Below are 14,124 nucleotides of genomic sequence, written 5' to 3' on the forward strand. Positions count from 1 at the left end.
CTATCATCGCATAAACTTAGAGTGTGATTGTGATTTTCTTATGAATAACCACTCCATTTTTGTAATCTTCTTAAATATTAAATGACTAAATTCATCCCATTTCAAATATTGACTACAAAGTCCCTTTCATTTAGGCCCCTCTGAAAACCTTTCAAATTACTTTTTAACAAAAGATAAGGCTTAGAAAACAAATAAAAATTACTCCACCTAAGCAGTTTCAGAAATACATCAACTATGTAAACCTTAATGCGTAAATATTTATAAATACAAATAGAAACATCATAAAATGCATCAATACTCTTAATTCTATTAACATTTTTTAATGGTTGAGATTATGACTTTCTAAAATGTCTCTAGTGAAGCTTGTGATAAATTGTTTTTAGCTGATAATGGTGGTATTTGGTTAAACATGCTTTACGGAAGAAGTACCCATGCTTTGCTGCGTACATAAATTATTGGAAGTTGGTGTGTGGGAAGCAGAAGCATAAAACATGCAGAACTTTGGCAGCTCTCTAAAGTTTCTGTTTCCAGAGATCTGTGTGGGTGGTACACAAAATCTGCATTTGTAAGACTCAAATGTATTGAAGGAGGTAGTTCCAGGAGCATGTTTTAACAGGCATTATCAGAGCTTCAGATTTCAAGGGACTTTAAAGTTTTAGCTGTTTTCATTTGGAATATTCCATTTGTAATAACTATGTTGCTAGATAAAGAACTTGAGCATGCCTTCATCAACAGATTGTGATGGTTGATGGGTGGCCTTGCTTTGAAGTTGTTGATGTTTCCAATTTTCTAGCAAGAGAACATTTCCTTACATCTGCAAGCAATCATCTAATTTACTACTGTTGATTCCCATTGCCAGCTTGAGCCAAACACAAAAAGAGCAGGGATTTTCATAGTCTCGAGGAGAATATGATAGTGAGAAAAGTGGTAGCCTGCAGTGGCTCCAGGTTTTACAACTCCAAGAAGTATTACAATTTTCTTAATTCTATGTCTATCTATATATTATAAAAATCATAATAGCCATTGAAAACTTAAAAAGAAATTATTGATCATATCATGTGTGATAAAAATATACTAGTCATTACAGTAAAATAAAGTGAAAGTTGACCAGCACATCACATCCTATGCAATACTCATACCCACAACTATCCACAGTAAAATACACAGACATATAGATTGCATATGTGTTAGATTAGTGTGCATGCCAACTATTACATTGTACCATTTCAGTTGTCATACCTACAGCGTTTTGTTTTGTTTAGGGGTTCATATCTGTTGGGGGTTGGTGAGTCTATTCCTGGTGCAGTATTCAGTGGTTGTTTAAGAAATTCTTGAACCACAACATGCTGTTAACAACCCCAAGACCTCGAACACACAAGACAAGTGTTCTACATTAGCTACATCCCCGGCCACTATAGAAGATCTTTATTCTTTCACTTAATATTCTAGTTGAGGTTTCAGAAGATTAGAGTGGAAAATAAAGGGCAATTCATGATCTTTAAAAATTGAGTGAGATATAAAAATCATTTTATGTCTACTATCATTAACCTATAAAACACAACCGAGAGTTTAAAAATAGGTTTGAGAACCAATGTGATAGCTCAACAAATTGAGTGCATGAAATGCCTCTGAGAGCCCAGGTTCAATTCCTGATACCTCCCTCAACACATTATAAGTCTTATAATTGCAGTTTTGTGTACCATTCACGCACACAGATCTCTGGAAAAAGAAACTTTAGAGAGCTGCCAAAATTTTGCACGTTTTATGCTTCTGCTTCCACACATCAACTCCCAATAATTCTTGTATACAGCAAAGCATGGGTACTTCTTGCCTAAAAAATGTTTAATCAATTATCATCATTATAAGCTAAAAGCAGTTTATCACAAACTTCTTTAGAGACATTCTAGATAGAAAGTCATAATCTCAACCTTTAAAAACTGTTTACTGTTTCTTTTTAAGTAAATTTTAAGTAACATTCATTATCATGTTCCCTTCTATACCTCTTTCTCTCCCAACATATTTGGGAAAACAGAAAAGCTATTGAACTCATCTTAAAAGCTTAATATACACTTGAAAATAAAAAAAAATAAAACAATTAAAAACCAAGAGAGCTTATTCCAGGAGTAGGGCATAACTAAATAGTTAACAAAAATCCATAAAGTTTAATATTAAATTATGGAAAGAGAAAAATTCTCTGGTTATATTAACCAATGGAATGTAACCAATATTGAATGTTAAAAGCATTCAATGTAATTAATTACTCATTTGCTATAAGAAAAATGTGAACAAGATAACTTTTATTTTATTTATTAATTTATTTGGTTGTGGGGCCACACCTAGCAGAGCTAAGCGGTTACTCCTTTCTTTCTCTGCGCTCAGAAATTGCTACTGGGCAGACTCGGGGACTATATATGATGCCGGGAATCAAACCCAAGTCTGTCCTGGGTAGGCATGTGCAAAACAAACTCCCTACAGCTGTGGTATCTCTCCCGCCCTGAAAAAGATAACTTTGTTGTTGGTTGTTGGTTTTTGTTTTCGGCCACACCTGGTGATGCTCAGGGTTTATTCCGGCTATGCGCTCAGAAATTGCTCCTGGTTTGGGGGGGGGGGGGCATATGGGATGCTGGGGGACTGAACCGCAGTTTGTCCTAGGGTAGCACACACAAAGCAGACTCCTTACCCCTCGTGCCACTGCTCCGGCCCCGATTGACAAGATAACTTTTAAAGCTTATCAAAACGACATAGCCTAACATTAAGGATTAAGCAATTTTAAACACACTGTTATTATAACTGAAGGATTCCCTTATTGCTTCTTCTGAGATAAATAGGAAAGGCAACAATAAGAAGTTTCAAATCCGAGAACTGGATAGCATGCTATAAAAATTGTCTTTTATTTCAGAAAATCTTATCAGAAAACTGTGACATCTATACCTATTAAAAATAGCACAAATTCAACAAGATTTCTAAGTACAGATAATATTTGTAAATGAGTTTTATTCTAATACTTCAGGAATTACCAAATAAAATTATAGTAATATTTTTCTACAAATATAGCAACATTCTTTCTACAAATGTAGCAAAAGCTTTAAGAATGTAGGAATAACTATAACAAAAATAAGAGGGCCCAGAGAGATAGCACAGCGGCGTTTGCCTTGCAAGCAGCCGATCCAGGACCAAAGGTGGTTGGTTCGAATCCCAGTGTCCCATATGTCCCATATGGTCCCCCGTGCCTGCCAGGAGCTATTTCTGAGCAGACAGCCAGGAGTAACCCCTGAGCACCGTTGGGTGTGGCCCAAAAACCAAAAACAAACAAACAAACAAACAAAAAAACAAAAATAAGTAATATTGAAGCCAGCTCACAGAAATGACTCTAGTATCAGTTAAAGAAAGCCTGAATAGGATAGTCGAACATATGAGAATATCCCCCTTGTCTTTATTGACAGGAAAAGAGGATGGAAGCCTTACTCAGAAATTGTTATTTGCAGTTACATTGAACATTTTTGTGGGGGGGTACATCCAGCTGTTCTCAGAACTTGCTCCTGGTTCTGAGCTCAAGGATCACTCCTGGTAATGTGTGGGGGACCACTTCTGATGCCAAGGATTGAACAAGGCAAGCATCCTACCCACTGCATTATCAACTCATACATTAATTTATTGATGTCCCTGGTGCCTATCAATCTATAGTACAACTTCCAAAAAAGTGTGCTTTTATGTTTTCTTCATGTAAAACTTGCAACCACATAGACAAAATGACTACTTTGAAAACACAAGTTCACTACTACCTTTCAACCTGTTGACTTGTTGCCAATAAAACTTTCTCAACCTGTCACTACATCTGTTTCATTTTCTTGGCCTCCAGCAATGGTGTAATTGTACCTTTCACATTTACAATTTATTTACAGAGAAAATTACTAATAAGATGCTGAAAGCTATTTTTTAAATGCCTGACTAAATAGCCCATTTTTAGGAAAAAAGTAAACTCACTATTATAAAATACCAGTTCTCTAATTTGATACATTCTAAGCTAGTTTAGTTAAGCCCAAACAGTAAGACTTAGAAAACGTGAGACTGGCTTTTTGTTTTTTGGGGGGGAGCATGTCACACTGGTGGCGATCAGAGGTTACTACCCTTGGATCTTGAGCTCAGAAATCACTCATGGAAGACTCAGGGGACCATGTGAACTACTGGGATTGAAACAAGAGTCCATCCTGTGTTGGCAAAGGCTTTACCGATGTACTATAGCCAATATAAATTGAAGGAGAGAATTGGAAACTCTCCTCCCTGATAGATGAGCTCCTTATCGAACTATAATCAAGATGATGGCCTTAAATTAGCGCTAAACAGGCTGTGGAACACTCATAGTGTGTTAACAAAAGAAAAAATGAAAGACATTAGACTCAATTATATTTAATTATAAACAACTGATCCTAATGATATTCCTACCTTACGCAATATTAAAATATCCATGCTCTATTCCATGGCTGTTCCATTATAGCCCCAGTATATGAGCGGCTAGCATGTAGCTCTTCATTTGAAATATCAAATGCAAAGCTGAATAAGGTGAAAAAGCAAAATTTCTTTCTAATTAATCAGAAAGTTGGAGTGATAGGGCTAACTACTACCTCCTAAACTGGCCAACCCAAGAAACAACTGCAGAAAATAAATAGTGTTGAGCCAGACAGAAAGCAATAGACACAAGTCACCTTGGGAAAGAATCAAGGATGCATAGAACTATAACATATATTTAAGAATTTCAGCATGGGAAAATTTGAGAAATCAAAATTCCAGGGAACTCAGACATGGGAGGCCTCCACATGTTTTATTTCAGTCTAGGAGCCAGAGAACATTCTTAGGTTAAACATTAAAAACAAAAACAAAAACAAAAACCAACTTAGTGACTTCTACACAGGATGAGAAAAGGAACCAGAAAGGTCTGGGTTTCTATCTGAGGGTTTTCTCCTTTCCTTTGGTGCTGGTTGTTGCTGTTTTTTTTTCCTACTTGTCTGCAGTGCTTGCACATCGAGTTATGGTACAACCTGAAGTTACACACTTGTGTGAGAGTGATTACAAAGGCAAATGGTTCAAGGACTGACCAAGCCACATAACTGGGGACAAGAAGGGTTTAGGGAGAAGTAACAAAAGGTACCTCCTACCTGCAGCTGATGGGTATGGCCATCTCTTTCTCTATGATTCACCATAGGACCTGGGATGTTATTTAACATAGTTATTTAGATATTTTGCACTTTTGTTGGCTAATAAAATTTACATATTATACTGAAGAAAAAATAAATTATTTGAGAAGTAAAAGAGTAACATGAAGAAGAGTAACAGAAATAGAAATGACAGGTATATTGGAATCCTGTGACTGGGAATTTCACACAATCTTAATTGAGAAGTTCTGAGCTCTAATGCTCATAAATCCATATCTACATAGATTGTTCTACATAAATAGGAACCTATGTAGACCTCAGGATGTTTAAAGTCACAGGTAAAAGAAAAATCATGTCAATGAGAGGAAAATAGCATGAGACTGAAATCCTAAGTTAGAAAAAAAGATTGAGAAACATTTGACAAGTAGACAGTAAGAATAAATGGGCAATATCATTGGAGAGAAATTCTAAGAAATAACAAAAAATAAATGCTAGGGATAGAAACACTAGAAAAACTGAAGAATGCTTTTGAGGGGCTTTTATTAGACAGACCATAGCTGAAGAAAGAATTTTTTTTTTTTTTTGGTTTTTGGGTCACACCTGGCGATGCTCAGGGGTTACTCCTGGATGTCTGCTCAGAAATAGCTCCTGGCAGGCACGGGGGACCATATGGGACACCGGAATTTGAACCAACCACCTTTGGTCCTGGATCGGCTGCTTTGCAAGGCAAATGCTGCTGTGCTATCTCTCCGGGCCCTGAAGAAAGAATTTTTAAACTGAGGGTACATTGCTAGAAATCAACAAAACTTAAAGGAATATATGTATCAGCAGTAGTGCTTGAAAATCTTCAACAGACAGGGGTGTGGGTAAAGGGAGATGGGTGTATTGGTGGTGGGAATGTTGCACTGGTGAAGGGGGGTATTCTTTTTGTGACTGAAACCCAACTACAGTCATGTTTGTAAACATGGTATTTAAATAAAGGTATAAAAAAATTATAAATTCTATTCTAAAGTTCTAAATTTCTAAAAATCATAGATTTCTAAAATTCTAATTTCTACATTTGTAAATTCATTCTAAAATTCTAAATTCCTATTTAAAATTCTAAATTTCTAAAATTCTAACTACCATTCTAGAATTCTAAATTTCTAAAATTCTAAAATTCCATTCTAAAATTCTAAAATTCGGAGTCTAAGATTATAAATTTCTAACATTCTAAAATTCTGAGTCTAAGATTCTAAATTCTAAATTTCTAAAATTCTAAAAGTCTAAGTCTAAGATTCTAAATTTCTAAAATTCTAAATTCTATTCTAAAATTCTAAATTCCAAATTCTAAATTATAAAATTCTAAATTCTATTACAAAATTCTAAAATTCTAAATTCTAGAATTTAATTTTTTTTTTTTTTTGGTTTTTGGGTCACACCCAGTAGCACTTAGGGGTTACTCCTGGCTCTATGTTCAGAAATTGCTCCTGGCAGGCTCAGGGAACCATATGGGATCCTAAGATTCAAACCATGCAAGGCAAACACCTTACCTCCATGCTATCTCTCCAGTCCCTAGAATTTTAAATTCTTAAATTCTAATTTTCTAAAATTCTAAATTACATTTAAAATTTTTAAAATTCTAAATTCTAAAATTATAAGATTCTAAACTCTAAATTCTATTTCAAATTCTAAATTCTAAAATTCTAAATCCCATTCTAAAATTCTAAATTCTAAATTTCTAAAATTCAAACTTTTATTCAAAATCTCAAAAATTCTGAATTCAAAAAACAAAAATCAAAACAAAACAAAACAAAAAGAAAATCTATGATAATTCCATTTTTGTTTAATACTGTCAAACCAGCAGGAACACACCAATTTAGTTGTCAATGTGTATTTGAAGCTACCTATTGTTCAGAAACAAATGTAGTACAAGAATGGTCAACTAGTAACAAGAGTTTACTAAGTCTTCTGATAATGATTTAACACACCATTGTGAGATACAATAATTTTCACTAGTTTTCTTGTTGCTGTACTCTTTATTCCTTCCTTACTTAATAAATTAATTAACTTATTTATTTATTTACTTATTTTTGGTTTTGGGGCCACACCCGGCTGTGCTCAGGGATTAATCCTGGTTCTGTGCTCAGAAATCACTCCTGGCAGGCTTGGGGACCATATGGGATGCTGGGGGATCAAACCCAGTCCAACCCTCTTTTCTTTTCTTTTCTTTTCTTTTCTTTTCTTTTCTTTTCTTTCTTCTTCTTCTTCTTCTTCTTTTTTTTTTTTTAAATATTTTTCTCCCACTTACCTGGAAACAAATAAATTATAGTCAACTATGTCAACTATGTGACACATTCTCTTTAAAGTAAAATAATTATTTTTAAATCCAGTCATCTAACTCTAAGTACACCCAAGAATGAAATATGTTGTCTGCTTTCTAGCATTCGCTTCTCTTCTTTGTAGATCAACAGGGGAGCGGGAATACTTTCGTACTTTAACTTCTTAACTCCATGTCATATGTCTGAGGAGATCTTTTGGAGTTTACATACTTTTTGTTCACAGGACTTCTGTGAGACTTTGGTAAAGACAGTTCCAAACTTTTTTCTATTTAAAATACTAATTGAGTTCTCCTCACCTTCAGCAAAGTCTTTCATTTTAACTGGGAACTCTGAATTTTGTAAGTCATGTAACAGTGAATACCTAGGGTAGAAAATGGATTACTTGTTGCTTAGGGAGAACAGATTACCTCTACCAAGCACAAGTTCATAGTAATTTTGTCCAAATAAGATTTTATTAATAGTTTCTGAGTCTATCAGATAAGAATGCTGCAAAAGATGATGTTAAGGGTATAGACAACCTGGTATTAAAGAGGAGTCAAGAGCATAGTTCAATAGGAATGAACACATCGTTTTGTCCTCTTGAACACTGTTGGGAGTGGACATGATGGCACCTACAGCTACTGAGGTGGACCACCACATGCTTTATCCCCCAAATAAAAAGTCATGTCATGTTTCCACAATACTTACCAATTTCAAAACTACCATCGATGACACCCACCAGTGAAGAAGGAATATCAAACCTCCTCTCTATCTGAGTGATGGTACTCTTCAAATAACCTTCTGCCAGGGCTTTGGCAAAGTAGACAAAAGACAGGGCACCCAGAAACACCTAGAAGATATAATGGGACCCACATAGTCTGACTGCAGCATGATCCACAACTGGAAAATCACCAAATAAAAGCGTCAGTCAAGAACAACAGGACACACTTTTCAGTGGTCACTATAGCCAGGCTTAACAAGAGGAAGGGAACAAACACACAATCACTGCAGCCAATCAGTTGCAATGTGACACATTTGTTGTCATTGCAGGTTTCATGCAATTACTGTCTGGGCTTCCTTCAGTCACTCCTACATTTCCCTGGCCAGATTTGCTTAAAAATACTTTTCAATGTATATGTTAGAATATTTTGCCTCCAAAAATTCTTTTTGTCTTTCCTTTAACCAACTCATACATTTTCTAATCAAGATGTCTTTTTGCATGAAAAGTTTTCATAGATCCCTATCATTATAGGCATATAAATTAGACAAATAGTAAGATATAATAGACAAACCAAACATTTTATAATAATAATGTAATAATAATGTATCAATGATTTTTGTTTGGGGGCCATACCTGACAGTGTTAAGGATTTAAACCTGGGTTATGTGCAGAAGGTTATATTTTGGAGATGGAGGTGTTCAAGGAATCATACATGTTACCAGGATCAAACCTGGGTTTTTTTTTAGGCACAGTGCAAGCACTTATTTGCTGTTATTTCTTGAACTACAAGAGATTCATTTTAAATGAAAATTTTTATTACCATGAAAATAATATTTAGTAATTTAAGGCCAAATGTAAAGTTCTGAATCCAAGATCTCATTCTATAAAGATACAAATTACTACATCATACAATAACATAGACAGTTCTTTGTTACTCCACCTTTAGTTCCCCACAGCATGACTGTTTTTTCTCTGAGGATGAATATTCTGATTTGAAAGATGGTCTCTCAACAGGATGCGCCGAATTTTTGCAGAACAACTGAATATTTTCTGTGGATGAACTGTCCATTTTGAAAAGGCTCTTCACTGTGACCTGTCAAAGTCTATTTTAAAAGTGAAAGAATTTTATAAAGCATTTTATTCAGATATACAGTCTGTTGATAACATCTAATTCGACAGCAAAGCATGTTTCTGGAGACATTGTTTGATGTGATGCCCCCTTATTTCACCATAGCAGCTTGGCACATTTTTTCAATTAAAATCTACCAGGATATTTGATGAACTAATCCTCCTACAGAAACTGTATAGTCCAGCTTCCCTTCTCAATTCCTCCAGTTTTAGGCCCATTATGGCAAAGAATAAATTTAAAGGTTGCCTTTGGAATAAATAAAGAGGCAGAATTTGCTAACTTTGTGGTCTTGCCAGCTTAAATAGAAGTGAGCCGGAAAGGAAGAAGAGGAACTCAACCACTTGAATATTGATTCATTAGAATTAAGTCGTTAAAACCTTTAAATCTGCCTTTTAAGAAGAATGGAGAGAAAAGATCAATGCGCATTGTAGAGTCTCATGCCTTTCATAATTCCTATCGCCTGCCACAGTCCAACAGAAACTTCCAAAAGGCCCCAAACACAAGAGGTTCAGTTTGTGTATCCTGTTAGTTTGACAAATAGAATGCAGTATGCATGATTTATGATTCGGCTTAGGTTTCATTCAAGTCAAAGTTGTCTCTGGATTGTCTGAAAGAAAGATAGCTTTCCTGTATGTGTTTAATTTGCTTTTCCACTTCTTGCCTTACCATGGCCCAAGCAAGTTTCCTTGATTCTCTCTGTATTCCATTAATATTTCCTTATCTTATGCTACCAGTTCCTTAGCAATCGAGGTAGCTCAGTGCCTGACCCATGTAGGGATTTAAGTCAAGAGATCCAAAAATACAATAACTCCTTTATTTTCATATGAAGTCACTCATTCATGCACTTGTTCGGTGGAACAGACATTTTTTATTATTCTCAGAGGAACTAGAAGCAAAACCTTCCTTTAACAAAGAAATATTTTGTAAAGAAATCCCATTAAGATAGCACACAAATGCAAATACTCCAAATTGAATTTAGAAATTCTGAGATCCTAAATAAAATACTAGCGAGTCCTAAATAATGAGCAAACATTTACTTGTAATCCATTCATTCCTTTGTTTGTTTACTATTTTGGCTCTTGGGTCACACCCAGTGATGCTCAGGAGTTATTCCTGGCTCTGAGATAAACTTCACTCCTTACAGGCATAGGAAACTATAAGGGATGTCAGAAACTGAACCTGAGTTGGCTGTGAGCAAGGCAAGCACCTTCCCTGCTATACAATCTCTCCTACACATTTACTTTAAAATGAAACAGTTGACTAATATAAGTAAATTTGTTCACCTAAATGGTCAGTTAAAAATTTCAAAGTGTACTGAATATGTATCAAAACATCACACAGAATGCTTTAAAGACATATAATTTTTCTATCAGTCCTCAATTAGGTTAGATTAAAAACAGAATTCAAGGTGAAAATCAAATGAAAACCAAGCAAAGGCAATACATTCACCATTTCTTTTTTTTTAAAGACAAATTCTAAGAAACTAAGAACTATAGAAATACTTCATGACTGTGCAGCTGATAGTAATTGGATCTGAACCAAGTTTTGCCAGAGCAATGAGCAAAAAATTTAGAAGATACTAAACTTCATAATGCTTCATAGATTTTATGATAAAACAACTGAGTACTTAAGTTCAAACCCTGGACCTCACACATCAAAGACCAGTGCCCTACTGCTGAGACACACTCCCAATTCCTGAGCACCTCTAAACTCGAAACTGACCTATTGCTAGTAATAAATAAGACTAGAGAGTGGTGAGATAATACAGGGGTAAGGCACTTGCCTTATGTGCTACTGACTCTGGTCTGATCCTTGCTACTGCCTATGACTCCCAAGCACTTCCATGACAAATCCCTGAGCACAGAGCCAGGATTCAGTCCTGAGAACAACCCAGCATCCCTCTCAAACAAAATAAATAAAAATAATAAAAATAATTAAATGACCTAAATGGCCAATAAATTACTAATACTCATACAATAAAATATTTAAAGTCATAAGAAATTAGTATAACAAAGTAAACAAGGTAAGTACATTTATACAGACCTATTTTCACTACAGAATTGATTTTGAAATATTGACTACCAAGCAGGATAGATGACACTGTATAACAAAAACATTCATATTAGTGAATACCTGAAACAATGCTTCAGAATGTATTTTTAAGTTACCATTCATTTCTATATGGTGGATCTCCAATTTGGAGAGATGGGGCACAATCTGATGGCGTTCTGGACTTATTCCTGGCTCTGTACTCAGGAATCACTCCTGATAGGCTAAGGGGACAATATGGGATTCTGGGGAACAAACTCTGGTTAGCCACATGCAAGGCAAGCATCCTTTTCACTGTACTATCACTCTTCGGCCCTGCAACTAATTTTTAAAATTAATTTTATATTTTCATAGTTTCTGATCTTTATATAACAAACACATACCTAATATAAAAATATCATGCACTGGTGAAGGGGCGTGTTCTTTTTGGTTTTGGGGTCACACCTAGCGGCCAGTGTTCAAAAGTTATTCCTGGCTCTGCTTTCAGAAGTCGCTCCTAGCAGGCTTGGGAGACCATATGGGATGGCGGGATTCTAACCAGGTCTGTCCTCTGTTGGCTGCGGTCTTTACCGCTGTGCTAGCACTCCAGCCCCAAAAGGGAGGTTGTTCTTTTTTATGACTGAAACCCAACTACAATCATGTATGTAATCATCTTGCTTAAATAAAGGAAAAAATAATTTCTCATGTAAAAACATAAAAATATTAACAATATAAAGATATCACTTAAGCAAAAATGAGATAAAACAGAAATATTTAAAAATAGTTAAATTTTACAACTTTCATTTATAGTGAAAATGAAAAGGCACTGTCTTTCAAGAAGTGGACTGAATAATAGTGACCTCTATAATCCAAACTGGTCAATTGTTTGACGGGTTTAGATAGCACATTGTTTCCTATAGAAACTAACACCAAAGCTAGTGATCAAAAATGAAAATATATATTTGAATAAAATATGCTATTATAAACATAAATCTATCCAATAAAAACTTTTTGGAGGAGCCACTCAGTTTACTCTGACCCTGTGCTTGACAGTGAGGGGGTGCGTCAAACCATGATTGTTGCTTCATATAAGACAAATGCTTCGCCACCTGTACTATTTATCTGGTCCCAAAGGGTATCTTTAAAATATGTAATGGTTCCATCTAGATCTAGAATATTAGTGCTAAAGAGAAAAATAATTACGCTGAAAGTAGTTTGGAAACCAGAGACTCTATAACATTGATCTTTTTTTATATTTTATACTGACAAATACTACTTTAATGGAGTCCAGAAGTGATGACAAAATGAGAGAAACCAATCCTTCTATTTAGTGCTGTATTAAAACAAATACTAAGACAACGTTTTAAACAAAATTAAAATATTGTCACAGCTCGGGCCAGAGTAATAGCATGGCAGGTAGGATATTTGCCTTGCACCCAGGTTCAATCTCTAGCATTGATACTCTTCTGCAAACACTGCTAGGGGTGATTTTGTAGTGCAGAACCACGAGCAACCCCTTGCTACAGGAGAAAAATCACCTCATGCTGCTTTCTAGCAAGGTAGAATGCTATTTGAAAGCTTATACCCAGCTTCCCATGTATTGGTATTTTTCCTTTGCCAGGTGATAAATATGCTTCTTAAAACAGCCTTCAAAGCAATTTTCAAAGTTGCTAACCTTTGGAACAGCTCTCAGCAAGGTGGTACTCTAATTTGTTGTTTGTTTGTTTGTTTTTTGTTTTTGGGTCACACCCGGCAATGCTCAGGGGTTACTCCTGGCTCCATGCTCAGAAATCACTCCTGGCAGGCTCGGGGGACCATATGGGATGCTGAAATTCGAACCAATGACCTCTGCATGAAAGGCAAATGCCTTACCTCCATGCTATCTCTCCGGCCCCGGCACTCTAATTCTTATTTCAGAGGATCCCATTTCAGAAAGATGAAGTTATATTTTACAAATGACCCTACTAATGAAAATTAGGGTTAACATTACACTCAGTTGTTCTGGCTTCTTTATCAATATCCAACCTAACAAGAGGTCTGGCTGTTTTCATGAAAATGTATTTTGGCATAAGCAGTGCAGAACCCAAAGACTCATTAACCTTGTTCCTGAAATACTAATTAAGTGATAGTCATAAACCACAAAGGTCGAGAGCCCAGTCTTACCTGCAGGTAGAGCTTTCCTCCAACTCTCTCTTGAGAGGCTTGGACCACAATTGTACACTGAAGGACTAAACAGGTGAATTATACAGCAGTTTGGAGCAGTTCAATTATTTGAGGAGTGCTGAGATGGACTCAGGGCAGGAAGATGAAGGGCACTAGGCAATCTCTTCTCTTTCTTCTTTCCTCCTGGTCTCTTTTCTCTGGCAGGGGGCAGAGAACGGGACACGCTGGCAAAGCCCTCAACATGCCTCTCAGTTCCCAGGGAACAGAGAGAGCCGAAACCTTTGAGCCATTTCTTTTGCAGTTTGCTGAAGTTTAAGGCCACACGTGATAAAGCTTTCTTTATGGGAGAGAGGGGAAAAAAGAAAAAAGAAAAAGAAAAAGACCACTTGTGATCTTACTTGCTGATTCCCAGCAAACACCACTGCAGGGGGGCAGAAAGTGAGGGAACAGAAGCAGGAGGAGGGACGGAAGTTTGCTACGAAGATCTGTTCTCCTTCCAAGTTTTTAAGCCAGCCACCCTTGAGATCATCACTGGGATCTTTCTGTTTTTTTTTAAAAAAAATACTGGTGAGCTAAATCTCTGCCTGATTATTTTTCCCACTGGGATTCAAGAGTCTGCAGGGACCACAAACG

General features: G+C 35.9%; 1 protein-coding gene across 1 annotated transcript in view; it reads right to left on the bottom strand.

Annotated features, from left to right (window-relative positions):
• LOC126022853 (solute carrier organic anion transporter family member 1C1-like) overlaps nt 1-13,674 on the bottom strand; it is a 48,611-nt gene extending 34,937 nt beyond the window's left edge. Inside the window, 3 exon segments of the mRNA XM_049783887.1 lie at nt 8,159-8,300; nt 9,112-9,274; nt 13,492-13,674. Coding sequence (XP_049639844.1) covers nt 8,159-8,300; nt 9,112-9,240 — 271 coding nt within the window. The 5' untranslated portion in view covers nt 9,241-9,274; nt 13,492-13,674.
• Between the last annotated feature and the right edge of the window lie 450 nt (nt 13,675-14,124).

Source organism: Suncus etruscus, chromosome 11 (genome assembly GCF_024139225.1).
Source record: "Suncus etruscus isolate mSunEtr1 chromosome 11, mSunEtr1.pri.cur, whole genome shotgun sequence".
Lineage (NCBI taxonomy): Eukaryota > Metazoa > Chordata > Mammalia > Eulipotyphla > Soricidae > Suncus > Suncus etruscus.